The sequence below is a fragment of the Pseudorasbora parva genome, chromosome 1, assembly GCF_024679245.1.
Source record: "Pseudorasbora parva isolate DD20220531a chromosome 1, ASM2467924v1, whole genome shotgun sequence".
Lineage (NCBI taxonomy): Eukaryota > Metazoa > Chordata > Actinopteri > Cypriniformes > Gobionidae > Pseudorasbora > Pseudorasbora parva.
This window is the reverse complement of record NC_090172.1, coordinates 21,290,132-21,306,595: the sequence shown is the minus strand read 5'-3', so window position 1 is coordinate 21,306,595 and position 16,464 is coordinate 21,290,132. Positions and strand designations below refer to the sequence as shown.

At 35.9% G+C, this 16,464-nt stretch overlaps 3 protein-coding genes across 3 annotated transcripts in view; 2 read left to right on the top strand and 1 right to left on the bottom strand.

Moving 5' to 3' along the window:
• The window catches only part of sema4f (sema domain, immunoglobulin domain (Ig), transmembrane domain (TM) and short cytoplasmic domain, (semaphorin) 4F), a 79,675-nt gene extending 74,875 nt beyond the window's left edge, over nt 1–4,800 (top strand). The window contains exons 11-14 of the mRNA XM_067433549.1: nt 138–247; nt 370–515; nt 629–684; nt 1,990–4,800. Of these exons, the coding sequence (XP_067289650.1) occupies nt 138–247; nt 370–515; nt 629–684; nt 1,990–2,759 (1,082 nt within the window). The 3' untranslated portion in view covers nt 2,760–4,800. The remainder of the gene's footprint in view (nt 1–137; nt 248–369; nt 516–628; nt 685–1,989) is intronic.
• A 2,259-nt stretch (nt 4,801–7,059) lies between these two features.
• slx1b (SLX1 homolog B, structure-specific endonuclease subunit) lies at nt 7,060–11,167 on the bottom strand. The gene is made up of 5 exons (XM_067449463.1): nt 10,740–11,167; nt 10,583–10,634; nt 9,484–9,804; nt 9,160–9,375; nt 7,060–7,426 (listed from the first exon to the last, which is right to left on the bottom strand). Exons 1-5 carry the CDS (start codon nt 10,910–10,912, stop codon nt 7,397–7,399), a joined length of 792 nt encoding a protein of 263 aa, XP_067305564.1. The 5' UTR covers nt 10,913–11,167; the 3' UTR covers nt 7,060–7,396.
• A 351-nt stretch (nt 11,168–11,518) lies between these two features.
• zgc:112271 (uncharacterized protein LOC553698 homolog) lies at nt 11,519–16,432 on the top strand. Its single transcript, XM_067449457.1, has 3 exons — nt 11,519–11,709; nt 11,854–11,951; nt 16,156–16,432. The coding sequence occupies exons 1-3, from the start codon at nt 11,647–11,649 to the stop codon at nt 16,253–16,255; spliced, it is 261 nt and encodes an 86-aa protein (XP_067305558.1). The 5' UTR covers nt 11,519–11,646; the 3' UTR covers nt 16,256–16,432.
• Nucleotides 16,433–16,464: the final 32 nt, after the last annotated feature.

The following is a 16,464-nucleotide window of genomic DNA, read 5'->3' as shown; positions in this document are numbered from 1 at the left end:
GAATGTAAAAAAAATAATTTGAATCAATTGTGGATTAATTCATTTCACAGTTATAATGAATTGTGTATAAGTGTGGATTGTTATGCTTGATTCAGTTTAATAATGTGTGGCTTATATACATGCATGTGTATTTTTAGATCATGGAGAGCTACACAAAGTCGCTGTAGTTGGTCCAAATGCAACTCTTATTGAAGAAGTCCCCTTGTTTTCTGCACAGGAGCCAGTGAATAACATATTGCTGTACAAAGTAATCACATACAGTTTTAAATATTGTTTTATTGTAGTGTTTTTATATATAAAAATGACAGTGCATCTTTAACCTAAAGACTAATGAATGCTTAACTAACACACTCTCTCTCTCTCCTGTAGAATGAGGCTCTGGTGGGCTCTCCTCTCTCTCTGGTGAAGATACCCATAGTGGGTTGTTCTCTGTACTCTACATGCGAGGTGTGTGCACGTGCCCGAGGCCTTGGCTGCGTATGGAGGCATAAAGAGGGAGCTTGTGCTGAGGCAAAGTATGTTACTCACAAAAACACGTATTCACATGAAGACAAAGATCTGAGGACTAACAAAATCAGCTGTCTTTTCCTTTGTTCATTGTCGTCACAAAGTTACATTTATGTTTCAGGCCTGGGGAAGTGGTAGAAGCAGACGATTTGGTCAGGCAATGCAACAAAGGTGAAGGTAAGTCTGACTGTGATACTTAATGTCTATATACTGCATCTGGTACTGTAGCAACACAGATAATAAAATCATCTCAGTGTCTGTAAATGAACACACACTGTTCAATAAACACTTTCAATAAATATAAAATACTTTTACACTGAATACTTTTACAATGGAATTAGATGAGTGGACTAAATGGAGTAAAAGCAGAAACAAAATGTATAAAAAAAAAAATAAAAAAAAAAAAAATATATATATATATATATATATATATATATATATATATATATATATATATATATATATATATATATATATATATATATATATATATATATATATATATATACACATACAGTTTTATGAAAAAAATGTCTATGTTCATCTCCATTTTTGAAGATTCATTTGCACTTTTTACACCAACTTACACACTGCATTACATTTTGCTGCTTTGAAATTAAATTGAATGAATGAATTATTATTATTATAATTATTTTGTATTATTATTATTATTATTATTATTATTATTATTGTACGTTATTATTTTAATGATTATGAAAAGTGCTGTGCAAATTAAATGGGATTAGATTAAAAATATTTTAAATTAAAATTTGAAGTAATAATAACAAAATATTATATTATATATATATAATATATATATATATATTTATATATATATATATATATATATATTAAAACAAATATAAATAAATATATAATAATGAATAAAATCAGCTTTGCTATGACATGAATACATTATATTAAAAGTTATTTTAAATTGTAACAATATTAATATTTAACTATATATATATATATATATATATATATATATATATATATATATATATATATATATATATATATAGTTAAACAATAATATTGTTACAATGTAAAATAACTTTTAATATAATGTATTCATGTCATAGCAAAGCTGATTTTATTCATTATTATATATTATTATATATTTATTTATATTTGTTTTAATATATATATATATATATATATATATATATATATATATATATATATATATATATATATATATATATATATATATATATATAGTTAAATATTAATATTGTTACAATTTAAAATAACTTTTAATATAGTGTATTCATTTCATAGCTAAAATTATTTTATTATATATATATATATTGTGTATGTACATTCTCTATTCTATATTTCCAGTCTTTAATGTATTTTTGATTAAATAGAGAGGAAGAAGTCCCACATCCCAACAAGCGCATTATATTGAGGGTCTTTGGCATTTAAAAATGTTGTATTGAAAACTAATTGTGTCCCATTTTTTCTCTGTAACTGTAGGTCTTTGTTCCCCACCTGTAATTGAAATGCGTGTCGAAGAGGGTCTGCGCGTCCTGCTTTCTTGTGTGCAAGTGTCTCCTCGTCCTTGCCGCTGGGAGCATCCCGCTGGTAGTCACACCCGCCGCCACAACTACGACCTGGAGGTGCAGGTCACAGCGGATAGCCTGGGCACCTACATGTGCCTATGTGATGAAGTGGGCAGAGATCAGCCACCCTGTCGCAGAGCCGAGTACCAACTGACCCTTGACAACCCCAGCATGGGGGGGAACGTGGCCATGGCGGGTAGCCGACACTTCCTGGCCTCACACATCATTTTTTTTGTTTTAGGTTTTGTATTGGGTATCATCCTGTTGTTTATAATTTACCGACGGCAAGGTGGCATGAGAGGGAGCGGACACTCATCTTCCACATTGGAAAAAGGGCGGGACTTGCTTCCTTCTACAGACACGCCACAGTCTCCGAGCAGTGCCAGTCTGCTGTCGGAGGCTGTTCCGTTAACAGAGAAAAGGAACGGGACGCTGAACGGTCACGGACACAGTATGCACCAGGGTGGGCTCAACGGCAGGCATATTTACACCAACTCAAGTGGACTGAAACTGCAGGAGTCAGCGGTGAACCTGGCAGAAGAGCTGGACGGTAGAGAAAGGGCGGGGCCAGATGGAGAGGAGGAGGGACTGGGGGAGGTGCTAAATGAGATGGAGGAGGAGTTTTCTAAGATGCCTTGCCTAAGAGGAGCACCACTGGCAAAGTGCGAAGAAAGCTCGATCTGAAGACCGGCACACGTGTGATTTTTTGAAACTCTACTTTGTGAAATTCTCACAAACACAGATGGAGGGCTGGAGGAGAGGAGGAAAGCAGACAATCAAAGAAAACATACACATTCCAAATATACGATTGACATGCGCAGTTACACAAAGAAGCACATACACAACTGACTCCTCTACTACCCCATTACATCACCATCCAGTCCATTCACTCCTGTGTACATAACATGCTGTGTAGATCTGTGTGTATTCTACAGTTTTTGCATGTGTTTGATCCGATATTTGAGCGGAACCATGAGCAGGCTCTTTTTATAGCACTTTTGTGTACCATCCTTAAAGCCATGCGCACACACATACAGTCTGTGCATCTATATGTGTGTGTAATCCTATAGTTGTTTCCTCTTTTAGGATTCAAAGTCCAAAAGGCCCGCAGACCAGAGCAGTGCAAAGCCGTGAAGAATCTGCTCATCTTGGGCCGGTTACTGAACTAAAATGATTTAATTTGTCACCAAAAAGGGCTCTGTGACTGATGCTTCACAGCAGCAAATAAGGACTGCATGACGGAGATACTGGGATCATGATGTTTTGCCTTACAGATAAAGAGGTCTGAGTATTGTTAATGAAGGTACTGTGGCCTATGGCAGGGCTGGATTATAGGGTCTTTGCCAGGGAAAGGGGCACAAAGGGGCCCTCAAATCTTACACCCTTGGTGTAAGATATATGGAAATAATGTCTAAAATGGACCTCCAAAGAGTGTGCCCTCATGGGACCATGATCCGGTCCTGACTTGTAGTGCCCAAGTCTTAGAGAGAGAAAATGCGTAACAAAACTATTTAAGCAATCTTCTCTCATTAGGAGAGAGCATGTCGAACCTGTGAACCGATAGCAGATGGTGAGAATTGGACTTGGCCACTGCAAAATAAACCAACCACATTCCCAGAGCAAGGCAGTTATTCTTCTCTGGAATGGGACTGGCTGTTTTTTGTGGTGTCAAACCACTGCCATCGTATAGGGACCAGATGTAGCATGTTCTGTTCATAATAATCTGCACAGACAAAGGACCACAAGATGATGGATGTCGCTTTAAATCGTTTAGCATGAAAATGTCAAAACGCAATTGAAGTTTGAAGGAAATGTTTGATTGTTTTGAGTTTCCCTTTAAGGACAGAGAATGTGCCATTTGAAGGTATATTTATTCCCTCTGAAGTGCATGAGACATAGTAGCTGTGAATACAGAGCTACAGATTTGTAATACAACGATCAGGGGCTACGATGTTACCTAAAGCACTCCTTGTACAAAGAGTGTTCTATATATGTAGCCATAATGATGTATGTTTCAGGAGTATGTAAATATCTGTGAATATAAAAGAAAATGTGAGATGGATCAGAATAAACGTGTTTTTATTCTCCCTTTTCACCACTAGAGGGGGTTTGGTTTCACTGCCATCTTAAATAAATGCCATATCCTGCCATTTTCCATTAGAATAACTTCGATCTACCTTACATTCTCCATTTATTTATTTTGTATTTTATGTTTGTTTTTGTAAAACAAATATTTTTAACGTCATACAAAGTGAAGGTAACAATCTGGATTATGTACAATATATCTCTTCGTCTGAATAGATCTGTTTGTCAGCGCTCGATAAAATAATAAAAACAGGTACATTTAACCCCAGAAATTTCTCTTACCACAAAATCCTGATCTACTCGAGTTATGCTTTTAACATGCCTTCACCCTCTTAATGTACCGTAATGAATCTGCTGTATAGTTAGACTTGTCCACAATGGTTTTATGTTAATACTCATAAAAAACAAAACAGATCAGTTAGTGTTACATGCTCTTTGTTGTTTATTCTCAATAAATAAATGTTAATTGTACAGATATGTTGTATTCTAAGTTTCTATTTTTATAATTTATATATGATGAAGATAAATGTACATTTGTGTTTGAAACATTTATTGAAGGTGTTTGTGTGTGAATGGCTGTATGTGTGAATGCCTTGTGATGCTATTTGGAATAAAATAAAAACTAAAAACTACCTCTCAAGACGGTGTTTTGATCATGTTTGAACAGTTAAATGCCATGTAAAAAAAAAAAAAGTGAAATAAATTGTTTGTAGAATAGCCAGCTGTTTATTTCATTTAAACATCCCAACATTTTATTTTAATAAAACTGATTATTTACTAGTTTATCTCTGTAAAACTAAGTGTGAAACTTTTCAAGTGATGCGGTTTCCATTTTTATGCTTTTTGTAATTTTTATAATGAATAGCATTTACATATTTTTTCTATATATAAAATATATATATATATATATATATATATATATATATATATATATATATATATATATATATATATATATATATATATATTTTTTTTTTTACCAAATTCACGTGATGAAAAAAGAGGAAATAGTAGATTTAGAAAAAATGGCAATGGCCTCAATGTTAATGTGTTGAATCTGGAAAAAAGAAAATTGGTGTGTTGAACTTTTCCTGATGTACCTCATTTGATTGATCATGAAAGACAGACTGAAAAACTGTGGGTCCCCTTACAAAAAAGTATTCTTTAAGTTTATTTTATTAAGTAAAATTTAAGTGAATTTTTAATTATATAGACCACTAAACTAAATTGGTCCAGTTTTAAAGGGGTACTTCAGTGCTGGGAAGATGAATCTGTATTTAAACTGGGTCATCAATGTAGTAGAAATGTGAAATTATTTTTGAATTTGGTGCCTTACAGATTGAGAAAAGACAGAAAATGTATTTTTGTCTCATGGGGATGAAAGACTACAATTCCCAGAATGCTTCACTGCCCTGTGAGGCCATTCCCAAAGCCACCAACTTGATTACTGTGACTGAGTTAGAGAAGACACTACAATTAAAAACTGAACGTGTGTGTTCAATATGATGAGTGAGTCACCGCGCGAGTATCACAGCACTGAGCACTAACTGCAGGAGTGAGATAAATGAGCTGATGAGCTCTCGTGATGAGAGCTGAGGTAATCGCGATTACTCTCGCGGCATACATTCACAACACAAGTTCAGGCTGGCGCATTTCAGTTCATGCCTTTGTTATCATAATATGTCAAAACAATATATCAAAACAAGTTATCATAATATGTCAAGCATATTTCTATACTTTCTATATTTCCATTAGACTTTTTCTAAATCTGTCCTGAATTGGTAAATTGCTCCCAGGTGAATCTTGACTTTCTCTAATGAAGGTGCTTCTCATGAAACATCAACTAGCAGGTGTATACACACCTGAACAAAATCTTAAGACCAGGGGATTCATTGCAAGTTTTACACATTTCACACTTGTGGATCATAACCGGGTTGTAAGTGCTGCTTCAAAATGCCAAAAGAAGAGACAGGAGCAAGAGACAAAAAATAGAGAGTGGGCAATTTATTGAAAACTGCATTTAAACTCAAACAGGCCGTTCATCAGCTGATCAAAAGAAGACCATAGCCCAAAAATAAACGCACAACAGTACTAAAAGTGTCAAAAAAGGAATCAGTATAAGTAGTGCGCTCGTGTGCGAAATGCGTAAAACTTTCAATGAATCCCCTGGTCTTAAGATTTTGTTCAGGTGTGTGTGTGTGTGTGTGTGTGTATATATATATATATATATATATATATATATATATATATATATATTTCTACAGCACCACATGTACAGGTTTCCATAAAAAGTAGCAGTACAATTAGTTTTTTTTTTTTTTTTAGAAAGTAATGTAATGTTGTTACAGAAAAACTTTTACCAATAATTACTGTGAATTTTCACTCAATATTTTATGAAACGTATTTAGTTTAACAACATGTTTTTAATATTCCATTTCTTTAATTTGTATAAACTTTCATTTATATACAGTATGAAATATTTTATTTTCTACCTACAAAACGTAATCACCATGCCAATGTTTTAACAGTTATCATTGAATTATTATTGCTCCAGTGAGGCCTTTATAATCTATATTTTGGGCACAACCATTACAGACTCAGTGCTGTTGTATGTTTCTGTCCCACTAATGGCACTGATCAGTATTGCAAAAAAAGTTATAAGTATGAGAACTGTAATGACTGCTTTCAAACATCCTCCTTGTTTGCACAGGTAATACCATTTCAAACTCACTATTTGTTGTCAAGCTACTTGATCAAACCAACCAATAATAAAAAGCTTGTTTATAGATTCTTACTAATGTTCATCTGTTTCCATCATGTGTAAACATACAAATAGAAAATTAGTTTGTAAGTAGTAATTCAACATTGCAACCAAGGGAGAAAAAAACCCACTAAAACATACATTTAATGATTTATTGTTCAATAAATATGACCACACATGATTTCAAATAAAAAAAAGAAAACACATTTAAAACCTTGTCAGTTTTAAAAACATTGTCTGTCATTCACTCATTATTGTTGCCAATGTTGCAACAATTACAATTGCTGAAGTAAAATGTTTTATTTCATATTTTAAAAGGTCACCTGAGTTAAATGCTTCATCTCATTCTGTCTCCTTGTTAATTCCACATTTCTTAAGATGTACAAATGCTTTGACCTTAAGCATTCTGCGTCAGTTCATACTCTCCAGTCCAATGATAACTTCTTAAAATGCAGAAACTACTGTCACATTTTCTTCACAACTGTAGTTCATCAGTCCAATGACTCTGTTTAAAAGAATAAAAACAATGAATGAGTTATTTAATGAAATCTTTGGGACATCTTAGTTCTTTAACTTGTCTTACTAAAAGCTGCAACTTTCACCGACTCTAACTAGTTTTTAATTATGCTTTTTCAAATGTTACCTTTTATGCAGTGTAAAATAGCTGTCTGCAAATGTAAACGGTCTGCAAATTTGCGAAGTCAAAAGTGTATGATAAATAATATGTATAATAACTCAGTAAGACATTTGCATAATGCTATGGTCATCATTGGCTGCACGTGAAAGTTTACTTTGAACCACCCTCAAACACTGTAGATGCTTTGTGTTGAGTACATATCGAGAAGATGCTGTTTTCTGCTCCGCAAAAGCAATTTCTCTTTGTAAACACTTCCAATGGATGAGCATGTGAAGAGTCTGTGGTTAAAATAACCACGGTGATACAACAACAGTATAACCTTTTAAAGATTGCTTCTCAAAATCTCCATGAGGTCTAAATGGGATTTAAAAAACAAAACACTTGTACATTAAAGATCGGACAGTACCCACTTTATTTGGACCAACTTGCTCCTCAAAAGCACAACCTGCAAGTATGAATATTGATATATTTTACGTACAACATAGTTTTGTGTTTTCATATTGTATAGGTCTCTGGCTAACTCGTGTTATTGTCTTATTGAAAAGGTTCTGCTAATCTGCTGTGTGCCACTATTACCTAAAACTGTGTTCACATAATGTACTTCAAACTGAGTAGCGTATCACTGAGAAACGTCCTGATCAAGTCGTCCATGCGATGAAGGTTCGGGTTGAATTACTGGATCTTCTGGAGCTTAAAGGTCCCGTTCTTCGCGATTCCATCTTTCAAACTCTATTTAGTGTGTAATGTTGCTGTTAGAGCATAAATAATACCTGTAAAATTATAAAGCTCAAAGTTTAATGCCAAGCGAGATATTTTATTTAACAGAAGTTCCCTTTCAAAGCCTACAGCGAACGGCCGGCTTGGACTACAGCAGGAAGTGCAGGGATGTAATGACGTCACTAGAACCGTTTGTTGACTAACCCTCCGCCCACAAGAACACGCAAAAAAGGGGGCGCGGTCTTGTTGCTCTCCTACGTGGAGAAGAGCGTGCATTCAGCGCTTGCATCTCCCCGTTATGGTAAGAGGCGGGACCTTTCCGGGCAAAGTGCGCTAAGCTGCTGTCCAATCACAACACGGGAAGCGCTGGCCCAATCAGAACTCGTTATGTATTTCTGAAGGAGGGACTTCATTGAACAAGGAAATCGTCTCGTTTTTAGGAAGAGAAAACAGTGCTGTACAGATAAGTAAATTGTGTGAAAAATACTGTGTTTTTTTACACGTGAAATATGAACTCATGTTATACTGCACACTGTAAACATAATCAAAGCTTCGAAAACACGCAAAGAATGGGACCTTTAAGTTCAGTTATGGTAATGAGCGTTTCCGACACGCACTGTAAACGGTTGACCAATCACAACAGACTGGACCATCTGGCCAAACAGAGCAGAGCAGCTCACGGAAAGGAGGGAGTAAGGCCCCGATCACACCGAACGCGTTTTTGCAGCGAGAGGCACCTTTTATGAATGGATTTTAGTCCATTATGAATAGTTAAGTTAAGTATGCTTCTAATAACTCTCTGGTGGCAATCCATGTTGAGGTTTAATGAAAATGGTTTAATTTATTGAAACGCATATACATTCTGATACCATATTAAAGCTGACCTGAGATGAGGATGAGGTCATTTCTTCCAAATCACCATAACAGCCATTTTTATGGCGCATCAAACTCCCCCAAAGCACAGAGTGATGACAGCCAGGGCACTTTCCCTCGACAGGAAGTAAGTGGGAAGGGTCTGCCTTCAAAAAGTGTTTAGCCAGGCAAATCAGATGACAAACCATATGACAGGAAGGGTGGAAACACGATAGTCTATCCGCAGCCTAAAATCCACACACAAAAAAAGCAAAACCCAGAGGATCGAGACAGTTATTACTACAACATTTTGAGCTGGTTTCACAAAACTACTTTAAAAGCAGTGTGTGACTAACCTTAACAAACACCCCACACAACACACACAACTCCTCCTGTCTCTCATCTTGGTTCTCGCTCTCCTGCTGCGGTTTCCTCTTAGCACGAACACAGCCAAACGCTAGAGGAATGTGCAGAGGAGGCTGCAGCACAGGGGCAAAATCCATCCGGTACTCCTGCTTTAGCCAGCGCACAGTGAGGGGGAGTCGATTCCACGGTGCCACCCGCAGCATGTTTGACACTACACGCCAATGGAACTGCAAACTGGACTCTTTACGGCTGCGGCGGGAAACGTGGGACAGACGACGAGAGATGTGCGGATGCTGCCAAGCCCACTCAAACTAGCAGAGGAAAGATGAACAAAGAAAAACATAATATTTATATTTATTTATATCATATTTATATCATATGCACACTTCCGAATCTCACTGAAAACAGTACATCTGAGTACTTTTCGCCGAAAAATCTTACTGTTTTATGAGTACTTTGAATTGAGGTATACTTCTTTTGTCTAGGGAAGTACACAAATTTGGATGTATTTCTTTTCAGTATGCATGTAGACATAATACAATACATTTTTGGTAAAGTGTTATAATTTTTAATTAGAATTTTGAGCATTTTTACATTTTCTGTGTGTACTGGATTTGTTACTTTTTTAAATTTCAACCACAAAACTCCTTGAATCCAGGCAATTTGTTTTGTATTCATGGTTCACCTGCGACTAAAGTCCTAAGGAATTTAAACACAACAATTCATTAAAAAAAAAAAAGTATGAGTTTTGGATCAAAATGACCCGAGAAAAGGATGATAAATACTTACATTTCCAGAGCTAAAAAAGAATGTTCTATATATTATAAATGTATGAATACAATCCGTACGTACTACATTCTATCTATACTCTAAAAAATCTAAATAATTACATAGGTTATAGTATCTGGGTAAAGTAAAGGCTTCATTTGGAAGATTTTTTCCCTTTACTCTCGTTGACAGCATTGCTATTATTTTATAAAAAAAAGTTACAGTGTGAGCGTAGCTTTAAAGTAAGTATAACAAAGATAATTTTGTACAAAGGGGTAATGAAAGACAAGATATAACACAAACACAGAAAATTAAATTTACCCGAAGAGCTGCAATATCAGATGGAAAGCCATGGATGATAAGAACCATCTCCCTTAAAATGAATAAAAAAACCGTACATTTACTAGAGAACCACCGGGGTCTTTGTTTAGAGATCTGTAATTTGTTCTCCATTTAAACTGTTCAGCTGATATCTCACCACGGCCCCCTGCCACTGGTTCTCTTGGCACCTCCTCGGTGTCGTCCTGCGTTGTGTTGACCAATACGGCGCTCTGGGTTCACAGTGAAGCCAATATATATTCGCCCCTTGAATTTCGGGTTAGTACAGTACAGCATGTACACGCCATAGAAACTCTCCACCTCTACCACCATCCTATTTTCTACAGTAGCTCAAACACCTTTGCATGTCATCTGCTCAAATCATTTGGCAATATTTCATATTTCGCCATTTATACAGCACCTTTCAAAAGTTCCTTATCTCAAGCGATATAATTATATCCTGTAATAGAACATTCTTATTTAAAATCGATAAATATGGAATCACATTAAAGACTAAAACCGGCTTATTTTTCTTTACTTGAATCATCAAAACATTTGTTTGGTATTGGCTCTTTCGTTTCAAACTATCCCTTCAAAGGTGGCTGAGTATGGCCTGAGCAAATATACGATGCAATAATCAATTATTAAGCTACAAATATATTTAGTTAAATATATTTTATATAACTCACGTTATTATCAAGTAACATTTTAACCTTCTATATAGGTTTAATTTGTTTTAATGAGCTTTCAAAATAATTATGTGGCTTTTCCGATCAAGTAAATGAAGAGAACACCGATAACAACAAGGACCCCAGATTCTCTGCTTTGATTGGTCAGTTTTCACGCCTTTGGTAAAAAGTTCGATAAAGGGATTGGTCATTACTATTTAAGAGGCGTGGCCTCTGTAACGTTCCAAACCCAAATAGGTGTTTTTATTACTAAGCTCCTCCTTTCTAAGGCTGATACCGGTAGTTACTGAATAACGCTGTACTGTACGTTAAAATAAATAACCTCAGTGTTTATAAAAACGTCGCCGTCACCAAAGCTTGTGCTTTATCCCGGGAGTTATGTCTGTCACCCCAGATCTGATTCGTGAAAAACTGATCGCGGAGATTGGTGCGATACACGTGGTATGTATTAACCGCAGAACCAGATGAAGTTGGACTCAGAATTAATTACAGATCATACAATATACATGTGCGATATTAAACAGGCAGCAGTTGCTTTTCCCCATGGAAATGCCTTAACTTGACCAGAATCCGTTTTTCTTTCAGGATGTAGAAGACACGTCTCCCAATAGATGCGCTGCCAGTTTTAAAGTTCTTGTAGTATCCCCTCAGTTTGAAGGGAAACCATTGTTGCAGAGACACAGGTGAGTTACTTCTTCTGCACACGTATTCTTTGGACTGGAGAATTGGTCATGTTTCATAGACAATACAAATGTCTGGTAACAGGAGTGAAAATGCTTCTATATTGCATCTTTCTTAATGTTATTTTTATTATTATTATTTTTTAAGTTCAAGTGAGGTGAACAATTTAAGTTTGAAATCCCACATTGGCTTTAATGGCAGCAGAATTCCAGCTGCATGATATCCACACGTGTGTGTAGCCTATAACTTGAGGCCTGTTGCACAAAGCTGATTTCAAGTTGCTACCCAAGTAAGTTTGAGATCTTTTTTTTCTGGCTCAAGAAGGTTGATTGTTTTTTAGCATTGTTTCTCATCATAGTAACTTACACTACACAGCTAACCTGCTCTGGAGTAGGTTTTATTCTGTGTTAGAGATTGCAAACCCAATGATTTCAAAACGACATTTCAATCTTCAGAAGAGAAGTGATTTGCGCACAATGCGCAGTCTCTCTTGCGAGAAGTGAGTCAAACGAACGCTGTGATTGACTGTTTGCTGCATGTGTCACACTTTCAGGTGCATGTGCTTCAGTTAATCACAAACTCTGGATTAAACCTGAGTTGACATAGAACGTTTATACTAGTGTTGTCACGATACCAAAATTATGACTTCGATACGATACCAGACTAAAATATCGATTTATCGATACTAAATCGATACCACAGTAAAAAATAAACATAAAAAATAAAAATAAGATGCTTAATATGACAACAGAACTTGTTATTATTATTCATGTTATTTTTTTTTACTAAAAATTCATGTGGCCAGCATGTTCCTTAGGGTTGGGCATCATTTTGATTTGAACAATTATTGATCAATTACTATTAAAATTATCTCACAAATTTTTGCTATCTCAATGTATTTTTTACAATGGGGTAATATAATTGTGTTGCAATAGCTTACACACAGCACAAGAAGCTTGATTTTGAATGGTAAATTGTCTTTTTGTAGTTTGAATAACAAATGACTGCGGTCCCTTTAAGACTAACGGACGCATGGATCCTAAACACTGTTCTTACTCATTCTTCATTTCTTCCTGAACTGTTTGCGACAGTGTTTACGTTAATACTCTTCCATTTGTGCACTGATAGTTCTTTGAGTGTATTTGACCAATAATAAGATGGAAAAAGAAGCAAATGTTTGCACTTGTATCATGTCAGAGGCGGCTTTATTACGGTAGGCTATGTGTGTGTGCTCTAGATGTGAGCACGAAATCTTCGGGATTAGTAGAATTAATTTATGTGCAATCCCGCGCGAAATTCAGACCGATCACACACTAACACTAACACACTGTCATGAGGAAAAAGTCCAGCAGAACGCGCGTTCGCCGTGCTTAGAGGTTAACCGGGCTGAGTGAGAATATGCCGGTGTGTGTCAGCTCGCTTTCGGTCGGAGAGGAGAACGCAGCTGGTATCGATACTGTAAAAACTGAGAATCGTATCGTTTCAGATATTCCAGTATCGATATATATCGAAATATCGATATTTTTGACAACACTAGTTTATACCAAGCTTTGAGAGACCATCAAAATAGATCTAAACCAGGTTGGATTTATCAGGATTTGTTCAGCTAGCTTCATGCAACAGGCCTGAGAGAATCCAAAGAGCATCTTGTGCTTCAGGGGAAGAACATCTGACTGTACAAAGGAGTCACATGATCAGTGACATTAGTGTCATACATAGATGACATTAGTATGATGGCAGAGAGAGCTCAACGCGCTGGAACTAAAGCACATGGAAATAGAAAAAAGACCTGCAAATCAGTTTGACATCACATGTGCTGCAAATACTCACAACGTAACCAAATGTATCACTTTCCCCACTGTGTTCTTTTTCACGAAATCAGTTCAGTTAGAGAACAGACACTACAATTAAAAACTGAACGTGTCTGTTCAATATAATGTGATTTAGCCGCTGAGGGAATGTCACGGCACTAACGCTGCAGGAGTCAGATTACATTCATTGTGATAAACGAGCTGAATGAGCTCTCGTGATGAGAGCTGAGGTAAACAAATATACTCCAGGGTTTCTTTCTACTGATAGAAAGCCAAATGCTAATCACTGAAGTAACCCTTTAAAACTCTTGCCTGATCATAACCATTATTTTTTCAACTGATCTTCCTCTGATCAATAGAACAGACACACTAGACCTACCTGGAAAAAACTTCAGGCACTAGAAAAACTACTGTGATTTAAACATACAATTTTTTTAAAATTAAAGTTACAAAAATTATTAGATCAAGATTCAATCTCTTTTTTTTGTTATTTGATTATGTTTTGTTTCTGTAAAGCTACCTTTGTAAATCCTGCATATAAGGTTTGGTTAAAAGCTAGGTATTTCAGATATCTTGAATATAAATGAGAGCTTATTTTACTATCTGTGTCTGTCAAAGATTTTAATTTGTAATTTGCCATTAATTCTGAACACCATGCTTTTTGAAGTGTGTTTGGTTAGGGTTAGAGCACTTTTAGATACATTTACACTTTAGAACTGGAGTTAATGCCTTGACATGAAATAAATATTTTAAAAAAAATTCTGTACAATTGCTTGTGAATAGCTGCCTATGAGGGTCAAATTGACCCGCGAAAATCACAAACGTAATAGTAAAGTAAAGTAAATTTGTTTGCATGTATGTCACAAAACACCAGCATGTTGAAACTTTGCATGCATGTTCATGATGATAAATGAGAAAAATATCAAGGAAAAAAAACATTGGTTAACCAGTATTTCCAACAACTTAAAAATCGAAACGGGTCAAATTGACCCGCAACATAACACGAGGGTGCTGAACAGATGCAGTCACGCATGTAGCCTACGGAAATCTCTCTCCCTCTGTCTCACTCTCTATAATTAATTCAAATAAAAAATGCTATAATCCATTTATTCAAATAAACGTATTACTTTATATACTACTTGATCTCTGTGTCTGATTCAAAGGAGACAAAATGCTAGATCTAACTAGCTATAACTGATGAAAATAACCGTCACCGTTACCCTTCCGGTCAAATATTGGGCTGCAGACATCAATAACAGCTTTAAGTTGTCAATGTTATGTCGGTTGTAAAGGGGACTGATCTCTCGTAACCCTTATTAGGTACTTAATCGTCATCAGAGGCTGACATGTCTACTACTCTCAGACAGGAGTTGTTGTGTGCACTAGGGAAAGTAATTGTGTCATCATACATCATCACGCCACAATATCATTAATATTGCGAAATGACAAATTTTTTTATCATGTAAAAATGTATACTGGTATTATTGTGGACGGTATTATATGGCACACCCCTAGTGCGCACATACTGAAGTGAGTTCTCTTTTGCTGCTAATTGTGCTTCAACAGTTTAAAATCCCCTATTTTGAAACTTCAATGCTTAACTCATGAAAACGATAAGCTTTTGTGCACAGCACAGCAATGTCAAGCGTGTAACCAAGATAGAGACGATAGTCCAAAATATCTACCGGTTGACAAATTTCTACCGTTATATTGCCCACACCTATCTCTGTCATCAACCTCTTTCTCACTCTCTTCTCCCACCATCATGTGTATACGCCCCCTTCTGCTGATTGGCTATAAGTGCGTTGTGGTGCTCCGTCTGATTCATTTTCAATAGAGTTCCTCAGAAATCACTTACTGCAATTTTAACAGACCGCAAGTTATTTGCAGTGCAGTCGATTTAACACAATATAGAAGGGCAGTTGTATATGTAAATCAGTTTATGTTGACATTTGTTGGTAATATATACATAAATAAATGTGGCCCCTTTTATGTTAATCAATCAGTGCATTTTACTGTTATGTGGCAAGCAGGTTACATTTCATATCAGTAATGGATTTTACCATTTAAGAAAACAATTGGGATGTCACAGAACACCTGAAAATGAAAGGGAAAAAGTGGTTTCTCAGTGTTGCAGTGAAGATTGTTGTGCAAAGGTCATCCACAGCGGATAGAGTCCCAGCTGGCTCAAAGTGCCTCAGACACGGACGCAGATGTGCAGGCTTAGCAGAAAGATCTGGGTCTTTTTACAGGACCAAGTCATGTGGAAGAGTATTGTCTTTAGAGAGGATGGTGCTGTGGAGGCAAGCTGGGAGGAACAGGCATGCTGGGATCAATAGACTTACTGACCTCATGCAATGTTTTAATAAATGTCTGTGTTTATGTTTGTTGTTAGGATGGTGAATAATTGCCTCGCCGAGGAGCTGAAAGAGATCCATGCATTCGAGCAGAAAACATTGACACCAGAGCAGTGGGAGAAACAGAAAGCACAATGACACAAGCGCACACACTCATTCATGCAGCCATCAAATAAAACAGCAGTCACTTTTTTATTTAATACTTCCATTTCCCCATCATATAATGTAATGGAAAGCAGTTAAATTGTATTTATAAAGTAATTATGCTTAATTTTTTTTGTCAAAACATCTCATGCAAATAATAAGAAATCTTTGAAATGTAGTTTGCTGACAATAAAGAACATTTC

Bases quoted from the DNA above. Each gene is read 5' to 3' on its own strand.
- zgc:112271 (XM_067449457.1), top strand. From the start codon at position 11,647: ATGTCTGTCACCCCAGATCTGATTCGTGAAAAACTGATCGCGGAGATT. The intron at 11,710-11,853 runs GTATGTATTAAC...TTTTTCTTTCAG, and splicing joins AGATTGGTGCGATACACGTG to GATGTAGAAGACACGTCTCC. The intron at 11,952-16,155 runs GTGAGTTACTTC...GTTTGTTGTTAG, and splicing joins CCATTGTTGCAGAGACACAG to GATGGTGAATAATTGCCTCG.
- slx1b (XM_067449463.1), bottom strand. From the start codon at position 10,912: ATGGTGGTAGAGGTGGAGAGTTTCTATGGCGTGTACATGCTGTACTGT. The intron at 9,376-9,483 runs GTTAGTCACACA...TGTGGATTTTAG, and splicing joins TGTGTGGGGTGTTTGTTAAG to GCTGCGGATAGACTATCGTG. The intron at 7,427-9,159 runs GTCAGCTTTAAT...TCTTTTAAACAG, and splicing joins TGACCTCATCCTCATCTCAG to AGTCATTGGACTGATGAACT.